Genomic DNA, 25,382 nt, shown 5'->3' with positions numbered 1-25,382 from the left:
TCGCAGTGCCTCTGTCTTTTAAAGGCTCCCCCTACGTTCCTGCCTTAGCTTACCACAGTCAAGCTGAGGCAACATTGCCATGAGCAGCCTTTCAAGCACCATGCCTTGGCATCAAAGGCCTGAGAGCCCATCTCCAACACCTGCCTAGTTTACAGCATTGCTCTTCCTAACCCAGGCCTCTCTGCACATAACAGGCCTCCATAAGACCCATGCACATGTCTGGTCTTCTTCCTCTACTCTAACATTACCACTAAATTCCTCTGTCCACCTTACCCATGCAGAAATCTCAGATTCCCCTTCCCCTTGTCATCTCCAACCAGCTTCCTATCATCCCCACATATTTCTGTTCACAACCCCCAGACAGCCCCACTGTTACCCACCCACTGTTCTCTTTTTGCCCAGTCTGTCTCAAGGCTTTCATAGATGACCAAAATGCATCTGATGAAGTGAGCTGTAGCTCACAAAAGCTTCTGCTCAAATAAATTTGTTAGTCTCTAAGGTGCCACAAGTACTCCTTTTCTTTTCGCAAAATTTTAAAGTTGAACATCATATGTTTCTTATGACTAAAACAGTTGAATTCCACAGTTTCATATCCTGGAAGCTTACTTGGCAAGTTTACATGTTTTTAAACAATTAATTACAATGTTAAAATATTATCTTACATAAATAAGCCAAGCAATCAGTTGTAAAATAATGAACAAATTCACCAGTATGCTCCAGCTGCTTTGCACTATCTGTGATATGAAGCAGCCATAAATTCATTTTAACTGGCCATTGTAAATTAATTGATTTGCACTGCTCCAAATTAGCACAAAGCTGCCAGAACCTGCTGGTTTATCTGGCTCTAACACCTATTTAAAGCCCACCCGCCCCCAAACTCCCAAGTAAAAACATTGTTTAATTGGAAATAAGATGGAGAGTACACATCAGTAATTTAAGGACAAAAATCACTACAATAATGTTTGTAATTGTAGCTAAAAGAAGAATTATAAATCCAGGAAATTTAGAGTTAAGATTAAACTTAAAAGACATCCAAAATGTTAAGGCATTTAAATAGACAGTGAAGGCACCCAATTAACTTTTTTTGCTCTGTACAACATGAAATAACCATATGCTTATTATTATTATTACGGCATTTCAGCCTTTGTGGTCCTACCTCAGCTGAAACAGCTTTTTAACAGTCGATTCACTTTTTTCATTTTTTTCTCCCCTATGATGTTACTTAGGACCAAATTAAGGTTGTCTGGGTATCTTATTTATTTGGGTAAAAAGGGAGACACCTAAATTCTCTTCCTTAACTTCAAAGATTATAATGGTTTTAGTTTTGTTTCAGTGGGACCTAGAACGTTACACCACAAGAAAATCAACATAAATTTTTATTGAATTCAGCAAATAAGGCCTTCTACAATGCTCATTCTCTTACCGGTATCTATGAACAAAAATGCCCTTAAAAATAGAGTTCATCATATTTTCAATTTCATCTTGGTTTTCTTGCAGCTGCAAAAAAAGAAATAAAAGATCACTAATATTTCAGACTGGCATCCTGATAATTTATAGTATTAGCATCCTGAAACATTATACTACTTGATTTGAGAAGTATGCTACATTCAGAGGTATTATAATTTGCATTTCTCTTCTTCCCAGTAGGTATAAATAAAAACATTTTAAACATATATAGTGCCTTCATAGAACACATTTTACAAACATTAATGATTTAGACTGAGAAGCAACCCTTTGACTAAGTGTGATCCCCACCAAATGCATCCGATGAAGTGAGCTGTAGCTCACGAAAGCTTATGCTCTAATAAATTTGTTAGTCTCTAAGGTGCCACAAGTACTCCTTTTCTTTTTAAGGCCTAATTATGAATTTAAAAGAATAAATTTTTCAAACTTGTGGCCCCAATTCAGGAAAGCATTAAAGCATCTGCTTGGCTTTAAGTATGTGATTAACTCCCACTGACTTCAATGCATATGCTTAATGTTAGGTATATGCTTAATTGCTTTACTGAATAGGGACACTTTCTATACCTAAAGTGAAGATCTACCGTAAAAACAGACTCTCTAAAAAATGGTATAATGGGGATTCATGTTTATTCTCCCTCACTGATTTCTGCATCAAATATGCTGATTTTACAAGTAAAAGAATTGCTTTTCTGAGTTCCTGTTCTGAAAACTCGTCCCAGGGAAGAGTTCAAATGAATTATTGATATCTTGCATGTCACCACTACTACTATTAAATCTACTGACAAATTATGTCTTCCAATTACACCTGTATAACTCTGGTGTTTCCAAATTGGGATTTACAGGTGTAACTAACTGGAAATTAGTAAGTAATTCTACTGATCATGTGCAAAAGTGAATAAAATCCAGTTCACTCAGTTTTACTGTGTTGGCTTTGCATGACTTAGGGCTTCTCTACATACAAAACTATAGATAAAGTGGTATACCTCCCCGTCTCTCAAATGTCAACACAGTTATAATACTATAAATATGTTTATGTCACTACATCTTATTCCCATTTGGAAAGGGGAATAAGCTACATTTGTATAAGCACATTTATACCAGTATAACTGCATCCACTCTGGATTGCTCCTGTATAATCATGACTAAAAAGTATCTCTCAATTGATAGAATTATACCAATACAAAAATTGTATGTAGACCAGGCCTAACAAGAAAAAATAGTAAAATCTTACTTTTGTCACTAAATTAAGTAAATATGACCCAGATTACACAAAAAGAACAGATCTGTTGAGAAAGAAGGTGCCCATTTTACATAATCCTTTTTCAAGGCATAACTGCCTTTACCACATAAAATCATAACTGATCCATCAAGGAGGTCATTAACTCTTCCTTTTTATCATTCACAGCATTCTTAATATCAAAGCATAACACTACAAAGTGCAGGAATTAAAATATTTCACATCTTCAGTACAAAGCCACAAAATAGGATTGCCAGTACAGATTGCACAGATATATATATATAATAATTAATATTTTTTATAGATTCAACATGCGAAGGCCAGAAGGGAACATTATGATAATTTAGTCTCACCTCCTGCATAGCACAGACCAGATAATTTCAACAAGTGATTTCATTTATAATTCTTAGCATTTCTATACTACCTTCCATGTGAAGATCTCAATGCAATTTGTAAAATAGTGAATAGTTAAGCCTCACACTTTAGGGTTGTCAATTTTGGTTGGACGTATTCCCAGAGGTTTCATCACATGACATAATCTTTAATTAAAGATTAATATTTAATTCCTGGAGGCTCCAGGACAATCCTAGAGGGTTGGCAGCCCTACTTCCCTGAGAGGAGAGAAATCATTATACACCACCTTACACATGGAAAAACTGAGGTACACAGGAGTTAAGGGCTAAATTTTCAAAAAAAAAATGCACACACAAATCCCCATTGGCACATTTATTCCACTGTGCAAGCAAGGGATAAGTGCAAAAGGGACAGTTGGGCACATACAGCCCCTGTACAAAAGGATGAGTATACACAAAAGGACAGGATTGTGGGCATGGCTTCAAGGATAGGCACAGTATTTTTGAACTCAAGCCAATTTAGATACACAAATTAGAGGATTAAGCACATGAAGCCACAAAGGCATAGGCTGAGCTAGTTTTCAATCACCACTGCCTTTGCTGACCTCATATCCTATACAAAAGAAGCAGCAGCTGAGGCACAAGACCCAGACAGTCAGCCACATGAACAGAAACATATGGCTGGAGTCATCCTAGATGAGGCAGAAGAAGAGAAGGAAGATGAGGATAAAGATGAGCACAGAGTCCTGTCCACTCTGAGGAAGAATTGGAACCCAAGGAGGAATTCTGAAATGAACTGTTAAATTACGCAGAAATGAGGTAAGTATTTGTGATGGGGTGTTCACCCCACACAAGATTGGAAGGGATTATTGGGCCTACCTAACTGCCCAGGCTGCACCTGAAGGAGGAGCCAGGGCACAGGGAATTGATTAAATAGGGAGGCTTATCTAGACAGGAACAGTATAAAGCCCTGAAAGCAGAAGGGGGCTGTAGCAAGTAGGCTGCAGTAACTCCCTTGGAGAAGGGAACTGGGAGGCTGGCAAACCAGGGGAGAACCAGGAAGGTAGAAAAGGCTCAGGGGGAAAGCAGAAAGGTAAGACAATGCAGGCCTTAGCTGCTGACTGGAGGGCCCCTAAGCTGGAAGCCAGAGTAGAAAGCAGGACCTGGTTCCCTTAACAGCCCCTGAGCACTTGGCATAGACCAGGCAAAGGACAGTGGACTGGCTGGGAAATTTTATTTTGGAAATACTTTGTGGGGCACGCAAGGGGGAACTACATAGTGACCTGGAAGGAATGCTCAGTCATGAAGAGGAGGCTGTGGTTCCCAGAGGGAGATGGGCCTGGGAATGAGAAAGGACAACAGGTAGGGACACCACCAGAGGAAGGCGGCACCTGACAGAGCTAATCCCCAGGAGGAGAAACCATCAACGGTAAGTGGACCCCATGACAATATCAAAGAAAAGTTAAGGATGCAAGAGTGAAGTTTAAAAATAATATGGGGGAGGCAGTAACATACAGTAGGAATAAATGGTCAGTTCTCAGAATGGAGAGAGGTAAATAGTGGTGTCCCCTAGGGGTCTGTACTGGGACCAGAACAGTTCAACATATTCATAAATTATCTGGAAAAAGGGGTAAACAAAAGTGGCAAAATTTGCAGATGATACAAGACTACTCATGATAGTTAAGTCCAAAGCAGATTGCGAAGAGTTACAAAGGAATCTCACAAAACTGGGTGACTGAGCAATAAAATGGCAGATGAAATTCAATGTTGATAAATGCAAAGTAATGCATATTGGAAAACATAATCCCAACTAAACATATAAAATGATGGGGTCTAAATTTGCTGTTACCCCTCAAGAAAAAGATCTTACAGTCATTGTGGATAGTTCTTTGAAAACATCCACTCAATGTGCTGCAGCAATCAAAAAAGCTAACAGAACATTGGGAATCATTAAGAAAGGGATAGATAAGACAACAGAAAATATAATATTTCCTTTATATAAATCCATGGTATGCCCACATTTTGAATACTGTGTGCAGATGTGGTTGTCCCATCTCAAAAAAGATATGCTGGAATTGGAAAAGGTTCAGAAAAGGGCAACAAAAATTATTAGGGGTATGGAATGGCTTCCATATGAGGAAAGATTAATAAGACTGGGACTTTTCAGTTTGGAAAAGAGACAACTAAGGGGGGATATGACAGAGGTCTATAAAATCATGACTGGTTTGGAGAAAGTATATAAGGAAGTGTTATTTACTCCTTCTCATAACGTAAGAACTAGGGGCACCAAATGAAATTAACAGGCAGCAGGTTTAAAACAAAACAAAAAAAGTATTTTTTCGCATAACGCTCAGTCAACCTGTGGAACTCCTTGCTAGAAGATGTTGTGAAGGCTAAGACTATAACAGGGTTCAAAAAAGAACTAGATAAGTTCATGGAAGATAGGTCCATCAATAGCTACTAACCAGGATGTGCAGAGATGGTGTCCCTAGCCTCTGTTTGCCAGAAGATGGGAATGGTGACAGGGGATGGATCACTTAATGATTACCTGTTCTGTTCATTCCCTCTGGGGCACCTGGCATTGGCCACTGTTGGAAGACAGGATACAGAGCTAGAGAGTATGGCTGTTCTTGTGAGTACAGAAAAAGAGCACAAAGCAATACACAGACATTCAGTTCAAATGGGAAAATGAGCTGCAATGTACCAGATTCAATGGGGGTAGGTCACGGGACAGAGTGGAGGGTTCACTCCTCTTTTTCCTTAGTGTTTTCCACAGTGGTTCTGAGATTAGCTGAAAATGGACCCACAATAGCTGGCCACTGTGTTGAGCAGCAGTAGCAAATGGAAGCACAGCAGGGCACTGGCCCCTTTCACAACTAGTGCTGTTGATGCTGAGTCACTGAGGTGGGATAGCCTGAGGTGGGATGTCCCCGTGAGTCCACATGTTGGTCTCTGCCATCTCAACATGGTTAAGGGCTGATGAGAGACTATGTTCTGAGCCAACCGTTGATAAAATTTGAGATTTGTAGATTATTTTCCATTGTCAGGGCTTCTGCACCATCAGCCATGACACTGGCATGAGTAAAAGAAAGCATCTCCCTTGTGCCTGCCATCTCTCTTGGCCCAGTTCTGGGTGTTTCTCTCTCATATCCAGGAGGAAATACAGAATTTACTTATAAATTACCAGATCAGTCTCCACCCCCAGGTAATTCCCCCAGACGGAGTGTTGGCCAGGTAAGAATCTCCATCCATCAGACGCCTCAGCTAGCTAAAGGATCTAGTAAGATAGCAAGTTGTGGACTGGCAGAAGCTGCCAACACATGAAAACCAAAGGAGCAATAAAGATCACTTGGGCAATAAGAAATTAACTGGCAAACACAGACACTGGGACATCAAAGAAGCCTCTAATCTTTTTGTTTTGGTCACAAAACCAGTCAGTGATGCATTAAAAAATACCTGTTTATTTCTGCTAATCTTGTCACTAGCAGCTCACTGCTAATGTGTCCTCACCAGCAATCTCCTGCATGACTTTGTTATGATGGCCTAGACCACCTACTGAGTTATCTGCTGTTCTCCCTCAACTTAGCTAGATGGCCCTTCACCATTCACAACTCTTTATGGTCATATGGAATGTACATGCAAGTCCCTCTGTCATCCCTGATCTCCTCATAATCCTCCAGGGCCTATCCATAGCACTGATGCTGTCAGTTATTTTTTTTCTGATCAGTATTCATCTTACAGAGCAAATCTCTAGAAGCCTTGGTTCCTGCCCCAACATTTCTCAGTGAGGAACTGAACCTTCTTTTTGCTATCTTTTGGGACCATCACCATCACCAAAACAGATAAGGCAACTCTGTCAGGCTTGTTGGTAGCATGTCCAACTCTGTAGCGGGTGATTTTCTATGTGCAGGTGAATCTGCATCCTAATGATCTATCAGCACATGCTATACTGGTAGGTATGGGCATAGCAACATATCCCTAAGTAGCCTGCCAAACTGGCACCCATGTTTTGAATATCTGTCATTCATTTGGGCATGCTGGTGTGCCCTACTACCTCTGGCTCCTCTCAGGAATCTTTAAAGCACAATGTCCTTGTGAACAGACATTCATATGATCACTGGCTGTCCCTTTAGCCACCTCGTGCCTGTTCACTAAACACCTCCTTTGAAGATTCTGGCTAGCAGATCACAAGGGAGCAAGTAGAGGAGCAAGAGAGAGAAGCCAACAATCCTGGCAGGGACAAAACACAGCAGTAAGTAACAGGAGCTCACGACCATCTCATTGGTGCAGATGCATCAACAGAGAAGGGGGCTATTCAGCAGAGATATTTTCAGAGCCTTGTGGATTCTAAGTTTTCAAGTCCATGGAATTTGATGCAGAATCTACCCGAAGTTGCACAAATGTAATCCAGAATCTATATATTCATATGTTTAAAAACCTGGTTGCCTAAAGTTAGACCCAAATTAAAGTGGCCCAGTTTTCAGAGGTGCTGAGCACCTCTGAAGTCAATTTGGGCTGAAGATGCTGGGTGTCTTTTGATATCAGGACACTTTTATTTAGGTTCCTAAATATAGACTGAAGAGCTTAATTTTAGGCACCCAGGCTTAAAAATGTTGGATAAGGTTTCCAGTCCTTTTGGTTGCAAAGAAAACCTTACGAATATGGATCAAGTGCAAATCAGTGCAGTGTTGTCTTCCTGATGCAGTAGACAGCCCAAAAAGCTTTAAAAGGTGTGACATGCCAATTCATAGAATCACAGAAATGTAGGGTTGGAATTAATTCCAAACCCCTGTGCTGTGGCAGCACCAAATAAACCTAGACCAGCGGTTCTCAAACTGTGGGTCGGGACCCCAAAGTGGATCGCGACCCCATTTTAATGGGGTCACCACAGCCACTATTAGACTTCGCTGGGACACAGAGCTGAAGCCGAAGCCTAAGCTCCACCTCCATCCAGGGCAGTAGGGCTTGGGCTGTGGCTCCCGCTCTCCTGACCCAGGGCTCAGGCTGTAGCACCACTCCCGCCACCCAAGGCAGTCGGGGCTCGGGCTCTGGCCCTCCCCCGGGGTCATGAAGTAAATTTGTTGTTGGAAGGGGGTCACGGTGCAATGAAGGTTAAGAACCCCTGACCTAGAACATCCCTGACAGGTATTTGTCCAACCTGTTTTTTTTAAATGTCCTGCCTTGGGAGCCTATTCCAGTGCTTAACTTCCTTTGAGTTAGAAAGATTTTTCCTAATAGCTAACATAAATCGCCCTTGCTGCGGAGCAAACCTATTAGTTTTTGCCCTACTTTCAGTGACATGGAGAATAACTGATCACTGTTCTCTTTCTAACAGAACTTAATACATTTGAAGACTGGCTCCTCCCTCCCCTCATCTTCTTTTCTGAGGATTAAACATAACCAGTTTTTTTAATCTTTCCTCATAGGTCAGGTTTTCTAAATTTTATTTTTGTTGCTGTCTTCTGGATTCCCTCCATTTCATCCACATCTATCCTTACTGGGCACAGTACTCTAGCTGAGGCCTCACCAGTACAAAGTAGAGCAGGACAATTACTCCCATATCTTACATGCAACGCTCCTGTTCTGCAGTTACATCACAATGTTCACTCATATTCAATTTATGATCCAATGGAAACCCAGATCCTTTTCAGCAGTACTGCTACCTAAAGAGTTATTTCCAATTTTGTACTTGTGCATTTAATTTTTTTCTTCCTAAATGTAGCATTTTGCTTTTGTCTCTACTGTATTTCATCTTGCTAAATTCATACCAATTCTCCAATTTGTCAAGATTAGTTTGAATACTAATCCTGTATTCCAAAGTACTGGACCAAGGACTGACCCCTGTGGGACTCCACTAGATATGCCCACCCAGTCTGACAGTGAACCACCGATACGTACTCTTTGAGCACAGTATTTCAATCAATTTTGTACCTACCTAATAGCAATTTCATCTAGACCAAATTTCCCTAGTTTGCTTATGAGGATGTCATGTGGGATTGTGTCCAAAGCATTACTAAAATCCAGATAAAAGGAGTATTTGTGGCACCTTAGAGACTAACAAATTTATCTGAGCTCAAATACATTTTTTAGTCTCTAAGGTGTGACAAGTACTCCTTTTCTTTTTGTGGATACAGACTAACACGTCTGCTACTCTGAAATAAAATCAAGATACATCACATCTATTGCCCCTCAGTAACCCTGTCAAAGAAAGAAATTAGGTTAGTTTGACATGATTTGTTCTTGACAAATCATGCTGGCTATTCCTTATAACCCTATTATTCTCTAGGTGCTTACAAACTGATTAATAGTTTGTTCCAGTATCTTTCCAGATATCAAAGTTAGGCTGACTGATCTCTTATTCCTCAGTCCTCTTTGTTCTCCTTTTTAAAGAAAGTTACTATGCTTGCCCATCTCCATTCTTCTGAGACCTCACCCATCCTCCAGGAGTTCTCAAAGATAATTACTAATAGTTCTAAGATTGCTTTAGCTAGTTTCTTAAGTACCCTAGGATGAATGTCATCAGGCCCTACCAACTTGAATACACTTAACTTATCTAAATATTCTTTACCCTGTTCTTTCCCTATTTTCCCCCTTGTTGTTAATATTAATTGTGTTGAGTATCTAGTCACCATTAGCCTCTTTAGTGAAGACCGAAACAAGATAGGCATTAAACACTTTGACTTTCTTGATGATATCAATTATTAGCTTTCCTTCCCTGCTAAGTAGAGGACCTATACTTTCCTTTGTCTTTCTTTTGCTCCTAATGCATTTAAAGAGCCTCTTCTTATTGCCTTTTGTGTCCCTGGCTTATTCTCCTCAGAGACCAAGTACAGACTCTTGAGACCTGAGTGGCTGAACTGGAGAGGTATATATAGAGGAAACTTTCAGGGCCACAGCAGAGCAATCTCACCCTCACTTTGACTGCCTCTGTGCTGTTGAGGAGGAGGAAAGTCTCAAGGAAAAATGACCAAGCTGGAGCAGAGGGAAACGATCCCATAGTTGGGACCCTCAATCCAGATGATGTCACAGTATCCTCTTGTGTGGGTGGGGATCCCAGTTATTACGAAGAGATAGGTAATAGTAATGGTAATAGTAACTATTAGAAACACAGATAGTTGGGTTTGTGGTCCATACAAACCCGATACAGATCCCTATTCTCTTCACCAATGAACATTAGTACCTCATAGGCCTGCCAAGTGTCATGCATCTCACGTGGCCATCATGTATTTGACAGGTTTGTTATGCATTCCTGCAGAAGTGGTAAAATGTTACCTGTTTCTTGTATACCTATTATGGAGGTAGGAGTTGCAGTTCCATAGTTAAGGCTAACTTGAGTTTCCCTATAACTTGAGTCCAGAATAAATTTTCTCTGAATTTACAAGTAAATCCATTAATGAATTTATGAATTACATTTAATTTAAAATAGTTCTTTTGAGAAATTTAACATCTGTGTCAGTCTTTTCTTTGCCCAGAATGATCTAAATAACAGTCTGATTAAAGGGGAAATATCTGTATTATTTGTAAGTACAGTGTGCCCTTCTATGTAATTGTTTAACATGGATTGTTTGATATGGAATTAGATTAAAAGGGGTTGTTAAAGCAGTGGTTCTCAACCAGGAGCACACATACCCCTGGGGTTATGCGAAGGTCTTCCAGGGAGTACATTAACTCATCTAGAGATTTGCCTAGTCTTACAACAGGCTACATTAAAAAGAACTAGAGAAGTCAGTACAAACTAAAATTTCATACTGACTTTATACTGCTCTATATACTATATACTAAAATGAAAGTATAATATTTATATTCCAATTGATTTATTTTATAATTATATAATAAATATGAGAAAGTAAGCAATTTTTCAGTAACAGTGCGCTATGACACTTTTGTATTTTTATGTCTGATTTTGTAAGCAAGTAGTTTTTAAGTGAGGTGAAACTTGAGCGTATGCAAGACAAACCAGATTCCTGAAAGGGGTACAGTAGTCTGGAACGGTTGAGAGCCACTGTATTAAAGGAACTAAGAAGGAAATATAAAATTATGACACAGATAAAAGAGTCCTTGGAATCTGTTTACAGGGAAATACACCCTACTTGGCTCCAGTCAGATTAAGAACAGCTTATGCTTCCCAAGGCTAAAGCCTAGGACCAAAAAGGAGGATACTAAATATTAGAGGACCCTGGATTTAGAAAAGGATAGAGGGGTTAAATGAATAGTCCAGGACATCGGTGAGAACTGACAAGCTGACAAGAAGATAAAGAGGGAGAGAGAAGCAGAAACAGCTTCTTTTTGGGTAACAAATCGGAAGTACAGTGCCATATTGATGTGTCAGTAGAAGAGATTTTAGAACAAATTGATAAATTAAACAGTAATAAGTCACCAGGACCAGATGGTATTCACCTACGAGTTCTGAAGGAACTCAAATATAAAAACTGAAGAGCTATTAATTGTAGTATGTAACCTATCACTGAAACAAGCCTCCATACCAGACACCAGGAAGGGAGCTAATATAACACTAATTTTGTTTAAAGGGCTCCAAAGGGGATACTGGCAATTATAGGCTGATGAATGTAATTTCAGTACCAAGCAAAATGGTAGAAACTATAGTAAACAGAATTATCGGACACACAGACAAACACGATTTGTTGGGGAAGAGTCAACACCACTTTTGTATAGGGAAAAGATGCATCACCAATCTATTACAGGTCATTGAGGGTGTCAACAAAAATATGGATAAGGGTGATCCAGTGTACTTGGATTTTCAGAAAGCCTTTGACAGAGCTATAGGCACTTAAGAAAACTAGGTAGTCAAGGTATAAGAGGGAAGTTCCTCTCTTGGATCAGTCACTGGTTAAAAGATAGGAAAAATAGGGTAGAAATAAATGATCAGTTTTCTCAATGGAGAAATATAAATAGCCAGATTTCCCAACGATCTGTAATGGAACCTTTGCGGTTCAAAATATTCATAAAGGATCTGGAAAAAGGAAGTGAACAGTGCAAAGAAAAGTTTGCAGATGATACATAATTATTTAAGATAGTAAAGTCCAAAGCTGACTGTGAAGAGTTACAGAGGGATCTCACAAAATGAAATTCTACTTTGCACTTATAAATGTTATGCACACTGGAAAAAATAATCAACTACATACACTTACACAATAGGGGACTGTATCATGGAATACAGCGACTCTGAAAAAGATATAGAGGTTGTGGTGGATAATCAGCTGAGTAAGAGCTCCCAGTGAGACGCTGTGGCCAAAAAATCTAATGTAATCCTTGGATGGATAAACAGGGGAATCTCAAGTAGTAGAAGACACGTTATTTTGTCTCTATTTTGGCACTGGTGTGATCATTGCTGTAATATGGTGTCCAGTTCTGGTGCCCACAATTCAAAAGAAGAGCCACAAAAATGATTAAAGGATTTGAACAAATTCTTTATAGCGACAGACGCAAGGAGCTCAATTTATTTAACTTAACAAAGAGAAGTTTAATGGGTGACTTGATTACAGGATCTACATGGCGAACAGATATTTAATAATGGGCTCTTCAGTCTACCAGAGGAAGGTATAACATCATCCAATGGCTGGAAGTTGAAGTTAGACAAAATTAGACAGGAAATAAAGAGTAAATTTTTAATAGTGAGAGTAATTAACAACTGAACTTTGCAATGTTAGTGGTGATTCTCCATCATGGACAATTTTTAAATCAATTTTTCTGAGATATGCTGTAGGAATTATTTGGGAGAATTTCTACAGCCCATGTTATACAGGAGCTCAGACTAGATGATCACAATAGAACCTTATGATCTTCAAATCTATGAAGAGGGGTAAAAACATCACAGGAAAGCTATATATATCCCGAACCCAAGCATTATAAATGAATGAAATTCAGCTTAAAGATTACACTTCAAAAAATCCAAAATATATGCACAGTTAAGGCACCCAACCAACCTTAACTCTGCATTGTAGTGATATCATGAGGGGGAAATTATTTTAAAACTAATTTTTTTAAATCAATTTTATCTAATCTAAGACAACAAACACTAAAGTGTCTTAATCATAATCATATAATTTTTGCATGGCATCACTACAGGGTACAGTTAAAGTTGTTTGGGTAACTTATCTGTGCACTTCCGTACTTACCATATTTTGATTTCTTTTAAGTGCAAACTTAACTCTGAATTTCCTAGGATCTAATACTTGATTATTGGATAATTACGTCATCCCTGTAATGTTTTTTTCTCACCTAGTACCAGACTGGCATTTACCAAGTGACTTTAATATCCCCTTAGTTTGGTGTTCTTTCAAAGCAGCTGCAAAAAGTAGTAATGTCACTCTCTGAGCTACAGTTGTGCTGGGGGAAGGGAGAAGCGGACAATACAGTTGGATGGAGCACAGAATCCGCTTTAAAATCTTATTTTTCTATGTTTAGCGAAAATCTGCATGCTATGCACAATTCTGGACTAATTTCCTGCCTTCCTCATCACGTACATTAATCTTAGAAAATAGCCATCATTCTATATGTGCAGAAGAGCTATTGCTTACAATCTTAGCTGTGTGTGTAAACCCAACACTTGACGATGTAGCCCTAAGTAATATGCTCGAGGCCACAGAGAAATTCTTTGACAGAACACATCTCTTGCTTCCTAATATTGTGCTTGAACCACAAAACCAAACTCTCTCCCCAAGTACAGCAGAAGAAAGCATGAATAATTTAAATTTCAAAATCTGTTTGGTGTACTTGATTGATTTGCTCCCCTTTGTGGACAAGAGGCTGAATATATACTAATTTGAAAACTTGCACTACGAACAAAAAACACTCATATTTTCAATATTATAAATACTATAAAAGGCTACTTTTTTCAGGAAATAACTTGTGAATCAGATATTCTTTTACAGGTTTTCAGGAGAGTAAATGCTATAACTAGGAAAATAGCTTTGGATCTTTGACTTACCTCTTTCCTTTTTTGAAGCAGCAGCTCCAATCTTTCATTAGCTCTCTTACCAATCATTTTGTTTCTCTCAGCTTCATACTGCCTCTGTGTATTATCCTGGTGAATACTCAGGTTTAAGGCAACATTCACAAGAGCAGTCATAAGCTTCATAGCTGTAAAGAGTGGAAGATAAAGGAACATTACTCACCTGTAACTGAAGCTCAAGTATATTGCCTCTGCAGATCCACACTCATGGGACGTGAGCAACCCTTGACACATGGATACAGAACCATCTGGAAAACAGTTCCCATCAAGGTCACACCCATCCCCCTCACTGATCCAAACATTAGAACTGAGAGTATATAAGAAACAACCTTCATTGTTCCTTCCCAAATATTCATAGTAACATTAAAATTCCCAGTTGGGGAAGGAGAGCAAGTGAGTAAGTGAGTGTGGCTCTACAGAATCAATATACTCGGAGAAGTCCAGTTACTGGAAATAACTTTCCTTTCTCCATTGAAAATTGTCTGTGTTGATCCTGACACACTACAGAGAATGAATATGAATAACAACTCTGTTCAAGAGAGCTGAAGTAAAGCCCTGCACGGGACTATTTTTTAATCCCGCTACCATCCCACCCCAAAATACCCACTCCTGCATTTTTTCTTGCATTTTTATCCTGTTACCACCCACAAAAACCTTAAAATCTTGCAAATCCTGGAAGAGAGATTCCCCCATGATACTAAAAAAAACCCAACACCATCGGTTAATATATATATATTATATAATAGAAATCAGACATAATATTTACCACTGAAAGAATAAAACAACTCATGCTTAAACCATGTAAAAAAATACTTTAATTCCTGTTATAATAGACATGAAATCTCTTTCTATCCCTCGCTTAAATGTAAGTATTAACCTTTATTTAAAAAAAAATTTTTTTTGCTTTACATTGCTGAAATTCTATTTATGACAAACTGACAAAAGAGTTTGCATTTTCCTGCAAATGACCACAGTCTGTTTTTTTGCCCACTCAATCCCGCACGCATCAAAGTACTTCTGCCTGGAGGACCAACCTCCCTTTGTCTATCAGTGCCTGGAATTGCTCCTGGTGTTCCAGAGGGATCTTGTCCTTGAACTCTGCTAGCCTATTGTAGTTGTTAGAGTCATACTTGGCTAGAAGAACCTGGAAATTGGCAATGTGAAATTGTAGGCCCGCAGAAGAATAGACTTTCTTGTCCAGCAGATCCAGTCCCTTAGCTGTTTTGTCTGAAGGAGTGGACTTCTGTAGTTGCTGCCCTGCTCATTCTGCAGCCACTTGGACAACAAGGGAGCTGGGGAATAAGAAATCTGCCCCCTTTGCTGGCACAAAGTATCTCCTCTTCACCCACATAAGTGTAGGGCACACGTGGCTGGTGTGTGCCACACGGCCCACACCAGTTCCAGGATGGCCACCGTGGGGTTGGAGGATGTCCAGGAGTCAACGTTGTGGGTCCTGAATCTCCTCCAATGGGGTTTCCCAGGTCTGCCTCTACTCTCTGCAACAAGTCCTGTATAGTCAGTGATGATCCAGCAGAGAGAGCAGGAAAGGGATGATCACCTCATCTGGTGACGAGGATACGCCAGTCGGGACCGGTAGAGCTAGCAGCCTGAGACAGTACATGGTGTCTGTGGTAGGGATCCCAGGGTCCCCAGTACAGCCAAAAAGAGGGGTCCATGGGACACAGTACCAGGCCCCTTTTGTAGTGTCATATGCCAGAGGGGAGGAAAGTCTGGGTCATATATCCAAGACTCTGGTGCAACATCAAGGAAAATGACTGGTCCAGCTCTGAGAACTCCTCGGATTCGGAAGACTGTTCATACCAGAGTGCTGTGATGAGTCAGAGATGGGCTTCTCTTTCAGCAGCAGAAGGGGCTCATCCTTATGAGCAGGAATGTTGCAGGTGAACTGAGAGCTGGAGAGATTGCAGGAATGGGAGGATTAACTCCTCCGCTGTCAAAAATGTCTCTGAGTGGCCAGGGGTCCATGGAGCACCAGTGGAGATGCTGAAGGGGCCTGGCGGGTGTCTGGTGGACCAGCCTGTATGGCAAGCATGTGGGCACCAGCAAAGTGGGTGGTGTGTGTACCAGTGAGCATTCTGGTTGTTTGTGTGGTGAGATCACCATCGGATCCTATTTGCGCCTGGCCTTACCTTCCATCTGGGGAATCCAATCCATCTGGTTCTGTGAGCAACGTCTCAACCAACGTGGATCAGTTCGGGGAGGAAACGCTGTGCTTGGGAGCAGTCCACTGCGGGGATCTACTCTTATGCCCATGAGACTGTCTTCTGCTCTCATGTCGGGACCTGTTCTTAGTCTTCAGTACCGCCATTTCCAAGGCATGTGCGGTGCTCAGAGGGGTGCTCACCGCCAGTGGTGGCTGCTGTACAGGGGGGTTTCCTGGGCCTGGATCCTAGTGCACCCAGGGCCTCATTGCTTCCTCCATTAGATATCTGCAAAGGCAGAGCTCACAGGCTTCCCTGATCCTGGGCAGGAGGGACTTACAGATAATGCAAAGTGCTACCATGTGTGCCTCGCCCAGGCAGTAGAGGCACCGCTGGTCTTCTTCAATCATAGAGAAGGAGCACAGGCAGGAAACACAGCTTTTGAAGCACAGAATCCTGGTCATAGTCCCGGGGGGAGGAAGGGGGAGAGGAAGGGAGGCAGTGAGAAGGAACTGAGGGGTGGTCGGTCCACCCTGGCCTTTATCACCTCGGATGAAACTATGAGGTGGAGCAAGGGCACATGCATGGACGAACAGATGCTACTACTTTCAAAACCTCCAGCTCTGGATGCATGGTGCATGTATATAACTCTCAGTGGATTCCACAAGTAACAGCAAAAAAAAAAAAATTTACGTACATCAGAAGCAGGAAGCCTGCTAAACAACCAATGGGGATACTGGACAATCAAGATACTAAAGAAGCGCTCAAGGATGATAAGGCCATTGAGGAGAAACTAAATGAATTCTGAGGAACTTTCCTAGATTGAGGTGTCATTATAGGTGGTTTTGGAGCAAAATTGATAAACTTAACATTAATAAGTCACCAGGACCAGATGGTATTCACTGAAGAGTTCTGAAGGTACTCAAATGTGAAAGTGAAGAACTACTGAGTGTGATGTGTAACCTATCATTTAAATGAGCTTCTGTACCAGATGACTGGAGGATAGCTAATGTGACACCAATTTTTTAAAAAGGCGCTAGAGGCGATCCCAGCAATTACAAGCCAGTAAGCCTAACTTTAATACTGCAAACTGGTTGAAACTATAGTAAAGAACAGAATCAGACACACAGATGAACATGATTTATTGAGGAAGAGTCAACATGGTTTTTGTAAAGGGAAATCATGCCTCACTAATCTACTAGAGTCTTTTGAGGGGGTCAACAACCATGTGGACAAGAGTGAACCAGTGGATATAGTATACTTAGATTTTCAGAAAGCCTTTGACAAGGTCCCTCACCAAAGGCTCTTAAGCAAAGTAAGCAGTCATAGGATAAGAGGGAAGGTCCTCTCATGGAACAGTAACTGGTTAAAAGATAGGAAAAAAATGGTCAGTTTTCAGGATGGAGAGAAGTAAATAGTGGTGTCCTCTAGGGGTCTGTACTGGGACCAGTACAGTTCAACATATTCATAAATTATCTGGAAAAAAGGGTAAACAGTGAGGTGGCAAATTTGCAGATGATACAAAACTACTCATGTTAATTAAGTCCAAAGCAGATTGCGAAGAGTTACAAAGGAATCTCACAAAACTGGGTGACTGAGCAACAAAATGGCAGATGAATTCAATGTTGATAAATGTGAAGTAATGCATACTGGAAAACATAATCCCAACTAAACATAAAAAATGAGTGGGTTTAAATTAAATTAAATTAAATTTTCTTGTTACCCCTCAAGAAAAAGATCTTACAGTCATTGTGGATAGTTCTTTGAAAACATCCACTCAGTGTGCAGTGGCAATAAAAAAAGCTAACAGAACGTGGAGAATCATTAAGAAATGGACAGATAAGAAGACAGAAAATACAATATTTCCTCTATATAAATCCATGGTATGCCAACATCTTGAATACTGCATGCAGATATAGTTGCCCCATCTCAAAAAAGATATATTGAAAAAGATTTGAAAAAGGGCAACAAAAATTATTAGGGGTATGGAATAGCTTCCATATGAGGAGCGATTAATAAGACTGGACTTTTCAGCTTGGAAAAGAGACGATTAAGAGGGGATATGATACAGGTCTATAAAATCATGACTGGTTTGGAGAAAGTAAATAAGGAAGTGTTATTTACTCCTTCTTGTAACATAAGAACTAGGGGGCACCAAATGAAATTAACAGGCAGCAGTTTTAAAGGAAGTATTTTTTCATACAACACACAGTCAACCTGTGGAACGCCTTGCCAGAGGATGTTGTGAAGGCTAAGACTATAACAGGGTTCAAAAAAGAACTAGGTAAGTTCATGGAGGATAGTCCAGGATGGGCAGGGATGGTGTCCCAGCCTCTGTTTGCCAGAAGCTGGGAGTGAGCAACAGGGGATGGATCACTTGTTCTGTTCATTCCCTCTGAGGCATCTGGCATTGGCCGCTGTTGGAAGACAGGATACTGGGCTAGATGGATCTTTGGTCTGACCCACTATGGCCGTTCTTATGTTCTTAATACAGTAGGGAACATCACTCGAAGAAGAACTGAATGTTGCTCAATGGTGTGTGTGAAATGACTTCATCTCAGCTCAGTCCTTTGTGGACAAGAGTCTATGTCAGAAAGCTGCCTTCACTGTAAGTGGCAACCTTCAGAGACACAAAGTGAGCTTTCAAGACAGGTTCGTGGCACATTGCGGGGAACGATCAGTAACAGTTTGCACTACTACTGCCTGTACTGTATATGGCTGGTAGGTAAGCAGAGCGTTTCAGTTTTTGAACTGACAGTCAAGGATTTTTCTCAATCAATACATTCATACAAAAATGATGTTTTAAAACATCAAAGATGCCATGAGAACTGGAAAGCTATACAGTAGACTGTATAAATATAAGCCACTGCATTGAAAAATATAAAACAGAAAACAACTCAATTGTCTATTAATATTTAAACATACTGCTGAATAATTCCTACTTTTTATATTATAGTTTAATGTACACGTGTTTAATTACAAAAACTGAACTTTAGTACAATTAAAATATGTGATATTTAGAATTTGAGTGCAATTTCCAAAAGCACTTCATGTATGTCTTATTCTGCTTCCATTGAAGTCAATGGTAAAACTTCCTTTGAATTCAATGGGGAGAGACTTAGGCCAATAAGTATATGGAAAATTCCCCCCTTTGTGCTTACTTACCAGCAAGAGTACTGGTATGCCTGAAAGCTCGGACCTGGGAATCCGACAAACCAGTCAGAAGAGAGATCACTGTATCCATCATATATTCATCATAAATGATGCTATACTGACACTGTCGAATCAGCACTCCAATGAACTCACAAAAGTTTGATCGAAATTTTTTCCATTGTGGCCCAGGCATGGTAAGCGGGTAATCACCACTGTCCTGAAAAAAGAGAAAACGTTTATACGCTATATTACAAATGCTTACCATTCAATCCTATTTTATACACAGAATTTGTATTCTACAAAAAGGAAAACACACGATTTTCTCTTGTGCGTATGGATTTCCCTTTCTCTTAGGGCTGGATCCTGCACTACTGAAGCAATGGGAACTTTACTATTGACTGCACTGGGCACACAACCAGTTTTCTAGTCCCACTTTTTAGTCACCATTACATGATAGGAGTGAGACTGTGAAACCCTTCAGTTCAGTGCAATCAGTCACCTCTCCTTTACTATCCTCCCAACCTCATCATCTCAGACATCGCTGCATTTCAATGGCACTGCACATACAGTTTGCAAGTGCTTTGTTATCCTCAGAAGTGAAAGGACTACATGTAAAATATAAACTCAGTGGCAGCGTTAACTATAGAGTGACTGCCGTCTCTCCATAATATCTGTGATTATGTATTCCATCAAAACAACCCTATGAAACTTGAACGTTTCAGAATTAAATGCTCAAAAGTCAGGCAATACCAAAGTTAAAGTTTCTGTGGAGCTTTAAGTCTGCTTCCTTGTGCATATGCATTTTGATAGAGCCTTTAATTATGTGATCAAAATGCTATTATTACCTTAGGACTCCTCTCTCATAGCAGACAAATGTGCAATGTAAATAAGCAGATATGAAACTCTTATTTTCAAATAACTTGTTAGTATTGAAGAAGAAAACTGCACACACTACAATTACTATCAGGCAGCCAACACTAAAATAATATATTTTCTCTCTACAAATCAAATATGCACACACAAACCTAAAATAACATTAAGGTTGCAAAGTCAAACAGATAAAAGCTGTGAAATGCCACAATTCTGGTTGCCTGTGCAACCTTAATTCATGCCCTTTCCCCATGTACATGCATTAAGATACAGTCTTTAATTACATCATTGCATATGTTTTTTTCCCACAAGACACTGCCTTATTCAGTGCACAGAATGGAAAAACCTCAGTGAAGACCTTGGTGAAGACTCTGGGAATGGTGGTGAGTCCAGTGGAAGAGCACTACTGGAAATGGGGCGAACCAACCATGAACCTCAGGAACTGTCTATGGGGTAGATGGACGTCAATGTGAAAGCATCTTGCATATCAACAGACCACATGCCCTTTTCGAGGATGGGATGACCGCTGTTAGTGTGACCATAGGAAACTTGGACTTGTGAAAATGCAGATCCAGAATTGGTCTCCATCCGCCATTGTTATTGGATATCAGGAAGTAAGCTGACTAGAACTTTTTGCCCTGATATTCCACAGGAATGCACTCTATCACTCTTCACTGCAATAAGGAGCTCACCTCTTAGGTGAAGTTGCTGTCCTAAGTGTGATCCCTGAGGAGTGATCAGGGGGCTGGAGATGAGGTAGTGTGATGAACTCGATCATATACCCATGGTGGATGACATTTAGCACCCATTTGTCCATTATTATTGCATTTAAGCTTGGTGGGAAAAGGGAAGGTGGGAGGGTGGTCGCATGGTGATAGGCATAGTTGCTGGCTCTTGAGAATATTTCAGAAATATCTTTTAGCTGGGGGTTGCATCTGTATGGAGGAAGGCTGTGAAGGTGGTCCTGGGGCCAGGATCTCTGTGTCTTCTACTGCTTCTGTGGAGGCTTACAAGGTCTCTGATGGAAAACTTGGAGGATTTGTAGCATTGTGTGAGCAGCGGAACCTATTCTTCAGGGCAGGTGTATAATTATCCCGCAAATGTAGGGTAACTCTGGAACCCTTGAGAGTATGAAATGAATCATCCATTTTCTGATTAAAAAGATAAGATTCATCAAAATGGAGGTCTTTGATGGTATTCTGTACCTCCCTAGGGAAACCAAGGGAATGGAGCAATGACTCCCTCCACATGACTATGCCCAAAGCCATAGACCTGGAAAATGTATCTACCATGTCCACCATTGACTAAAATGTTATTCTTGCCACCAGTTTTCCTTCCTCCATGATCACCTGGAAGCGAGCTCGGTCTTGCTGTGGAAGTTTTTCAGTAAATTAGTCGTTTGCTGTAATTCAGGAAATCATATTTAGCTAGTAAAGCTAATGGTTTTGAAATCCTGAATTGAAGGCTGGCCAAGGAAGAGACCTTGCGGCCTGAAAGGGCCAACTTCTTGCCCTCTTGTTGCATGGTGTAGAAGGTGGGTGTTGCTGGACCACAAGTGAATTGGGGGGGAACTCAGACCCCTTAGCTGGAACCCCGCTTTGGGGGTAGGTGTGCCTGTGGCCAGTGTATGCCATACTATCCTAGCTGGCTTGAGGATGGCATCATTGATTGGCAAAGCAGCTCGAGCTGCTGCAGATGGATGAATGAATGATATCCAGGTGTTTACGTTGTGTAACCTGGATTTCCTCTATAGGGATGTGAAGCTCCCCTGCCATTCTACAGAAGAAGTCCTGGAATTTTCTGAAGTCATCTGGAGGCGAAGGGGACGCTGAGGTTACTGCCTCATCTGGTGAGGAAGAAGAAAATTTCTCCAGTTCTCTGGCACCGTTGGAACTGTGCTAAGAGGCTCCTCTTCCAGCATCGGCTTTGATCATCTATTCGAAGACACCCTTAATGGGGAGGCAGGTGAAGTTTCCCTTGGGGACTGGACGGGTTTGGGGGCTGAGGGGGAGTATTGGGACTAGGGCCCCCAACAGGGCCAGTATGCTGGATCTGGAGGATGTTGTGGCGGGCCCCGTGGTGGATATGGAAGATATTGACACAATGTAGATGGTCTTCTGGAGTATCTGTACTGGTGGTAGGGGATGGATGGTCCTTGCCCATTGTCCGACTTTTCCCCATAGGATGGCATACCAGTGGCTTTGGAATGGATGAGGAAGCAGTTGTTGCATGGACATGCTGGTCTCTGTGATCATGCACAGGAGTGGTATGGTAAAGGGTGGTTCTTCCCCCAGTTGTAGCTCATCAGAAGAGGAAAAGGCAGACTCTGATTCCAATGACAGTACTATCGGAGCCAATGGGAGAGTGTACAGCATAGGAGCAAAGGCTGAGGAACCCAGTGTCACAGGCCTATCCCATGGTGGGGATATGACCTCTTTGGAAGTGGAGGGACCTGATGGAGGGGGAGACTCTGGATCCAGCAAGGCAAAGACATCTTGAGGTGCAGCCGTGGCTCCAGATCTCTCTGGATCCCATTGTTTATGGGATCTTTTTCTCATGCCTGTGGGACTTGGAACGAACTCTGTCTCCTTGGGCCAAGCTGGTGAAGGGAGTGTCAATCCCTTGGATTTGGAGGAAGGCTAAGCCCTATGCTTATGGGAGTGCTTCTTCATCTCCCGAATAGGCCCTGCCATGGGATCTGAGGGATTGGTTCGGCCAGCATCAGAGTTGGACATAGTAGTGGGAGGCGCACTCCTCCCTGAATCAGACCGATATACAGAGGGATTCCCGGCCTGGGTCTAAGTGCAGTCATATGACAAGCACCATGAGATGATTCCAGAGGTGAAGTGCCTGGCCTTCTCGGGTGTGGCTGGAGAAGGAGTGGCAAACATTGCAGCTGGCTGCGATGTGAGTTTCTCCCAGGCAGTAGAGGCAGCATTGGCTATTGTCACCTACTGAGAAGGACTGTGGTCAGGAGGCACAGAGTTTGAAGCCTGGAATTCTGGCCATACTCCAGTACCCATATGGGGGAGGGGCAAGAGTGAAAACCCTAAAGTCTATCTAAAGCAATTGCTAAAACTATAAATTCTTAAACTAAGAAGAATATAAAAGTGGTAAAAGAGCTATAAAAATCTCTAAAAACTATTTACAAATATCCTTTTTTAGAAGTGTGTCAGAGATGAGGACACTAAAAGTTCTGACTGGACCATGTGGTGGTAAGAAGGTACTGGAGAGACAAAGGGTCCACCCCACCCTTTACCCCCTCAGATGGAAACATGAGGTGAGCCAGGGCACATGTGCTGACCAACAGACAGTACTTCCAAATTTTCTGAATCTGGGCGCATGGTATGCATGCGTAACCCTCAGTGGAATACAATAGGTACCATCATTCAAAGAAGAACCAGACTTTGAGAGCCTCTTTGTAACTCCTCCAGGAGGGATTTGAGTCTTCCCTATGAAACATGATAACTCTAGGTGGCACCTACAAGCACATCATCCATGACTGAAATCTTTCCACCTCATGAACTGCTGAGCTACTTTCCTTCCTCCACAAGGACTGAGACAGCAGATAAAATCCTAAAAAGTAGAAAGTATTGAGAGAAACACACAATGGAGCACTGAAGAAGAAGACAATATAAAGACCAAGAGAGGGCTCCAAAACAACCAGCAGAAAGTTAGTAGCACTGAAAGTCTGTGGTGAAGCAACACAACAACAACATTCACTGAACCTCTGACAAAATATGCCAACATGCTGAAAAACATGTAAGAAGGGTCAAACAAATGGCCAAGTTCTGGCATGGAAAAATAAGCCTCTGAATACCATGAAACTACTAATAAAACATGGAAATTCTCCAACAGGATAAATGAAGTGGCTGCTGCAAGACGACCTGCAGATGAGTCACAGGTCTGAACAGGCCTTTACTCTCAGGATCAACAGACCCAGAGTGTTGAGTAAGCATCACAGGGCAACAAAAATAATTACATTATTATGGATCTAAGTGAAAAGGCATATCTAAAAGCAAGAAAGCTATGGCTGCATGATCAGGAGAGAGCCAAAGCAGCAGTCCGTGGCATCAAGCTATAGTTACTTTGGGGACTTCCTTCATTGCATGAGATCAAGAAACTCTCATGTTTCTCGAGACAGAAACAGTGAAAGTACGTATTGTTAGCCAGAACGGCCTTGCACACTATCTAGCACTTCTGTACCTCAAAGAGTCAAACAAGGAATCCACAAAACTCTTCAGCTAAAGGATTCTGTCTCACATTGGAAGTGCGAGTCCCATGACTAAACATCTTGTATTGATGCTATATTTAGAGAAACAAAATGTAAGTTGAATATCAGGAAATACCTCCTCAGCGTGAAATGAATTACACTGTGGAGTAGTCTCCCTAAGGAAGTGGTGGAAATTCCACTGCTTGCAACTTTTGGTCATCTGATAAGACTATTCCATGCCTAACTTCTAAGATTCCATTTGATCTCATGCACTTTGGGTCTGTCATCCTACAAGCCTTATTTCATTTGTGGTGCATATTACCATGTGCATTTTGTTGGAGTATGATACATGTTAAAAGCCTCAGAATGCTATGTTTATGAAGAAGAACTCTGTGTAAATTGGTCCAATAAAATATATTACTTTACCCACCTTATCTCCTGATTATGAGAAACCATTTCATGTCAAGTCATGTTTGGAAGAGAAAGGGGAAGGATGATGGATAAAGAAAAGAGTGATCTGGAAATAACTGAGTTACTGGATACTTACTAAGGCAAAGGTTAAAGGCTGCTACTATCTGACCCATATAAAGGATCTATTATCCCACTTCCCTTAGGTGTCCGCACCATATATAGAAATGCATTTGAAAAGCCCTGCCTCTTCGTTCCCTGCCAGTCCTCCTCCTACACTCTTCAGCTTCCCTTCTCCAACACTGATTCTCCTCCTTCTGAGTTTCAAGAACTCTGACTGGCTATCTCTCAGCTGTCATTAGCCATTTGATTCCCCACCCCACACTCTCTGAACATTTAAACAATTCAAGGCAGAAGGGGTTTTATATAACACCAAACTCCATGCAGAACTTCACGATGCAAAAATAACTTCAGATTTCTTAGGCAAGATCCCTTCCTTTTGTGACCCCTTGCTGTAATTATCGTTTAACCAGCAGAGGCTGATCCTACT

General features: G+C 41.1%; 1 protein-coding gene across 4 annotated transcripts in view; it reads right to left on the bottom strand.

Annotated features, from left to right (window-relative positions):
• Nucleotides 1–25,382, bottom strand: part of STAG1 (stromal antigen 1) — a 379,263-nt gene that overhangs the window by 189,164 nt on the left and 164,717 nt on the right. For all 4 annotated transcript variants that reach the window (XM_038415259.2, XM_038415257.2, XM_043492802.1 and 1 more), the window contains 3 exons: nucleotides 19,354–19,558; nucleotides 14,003–14,154; nucleotides 1,424–1,497 (listed from right to left, as the gene is read on the bottom strand). In XM_038415259.2, the coding sequence (XP_038271187.1) occupies nucleotides 1,424–1,497; nucleotides 14,003–14,154; nucleotides 19,354–19,558 (431 nt within the window). The remainder of the gene's footprint in view (nucleotides 1–1,423; nucleotides 1,498–14,002; nucleotides 14,155–19,353; nucleotides 19,559–25,382) is intronic.

The sequence above is a fragment of the Dermochelys coriacea genome, chromosome 9 (assembly GCF_009764565.3).
Source record: "Dermochelys coriacea isolate rDerCor1 chromosome 9, rDerCor1.pri.v4, whole genome shotgun sequence".
NCBI classification, from domain to species: Eukaryota; Metazoa; Chordata; order Testudines; family Dermochelyidae; genus Dermochelys; species Dermochelys coriacea.
This window is presented reverse-complemented; position numbering and strand designations above follow the sequence as displayed.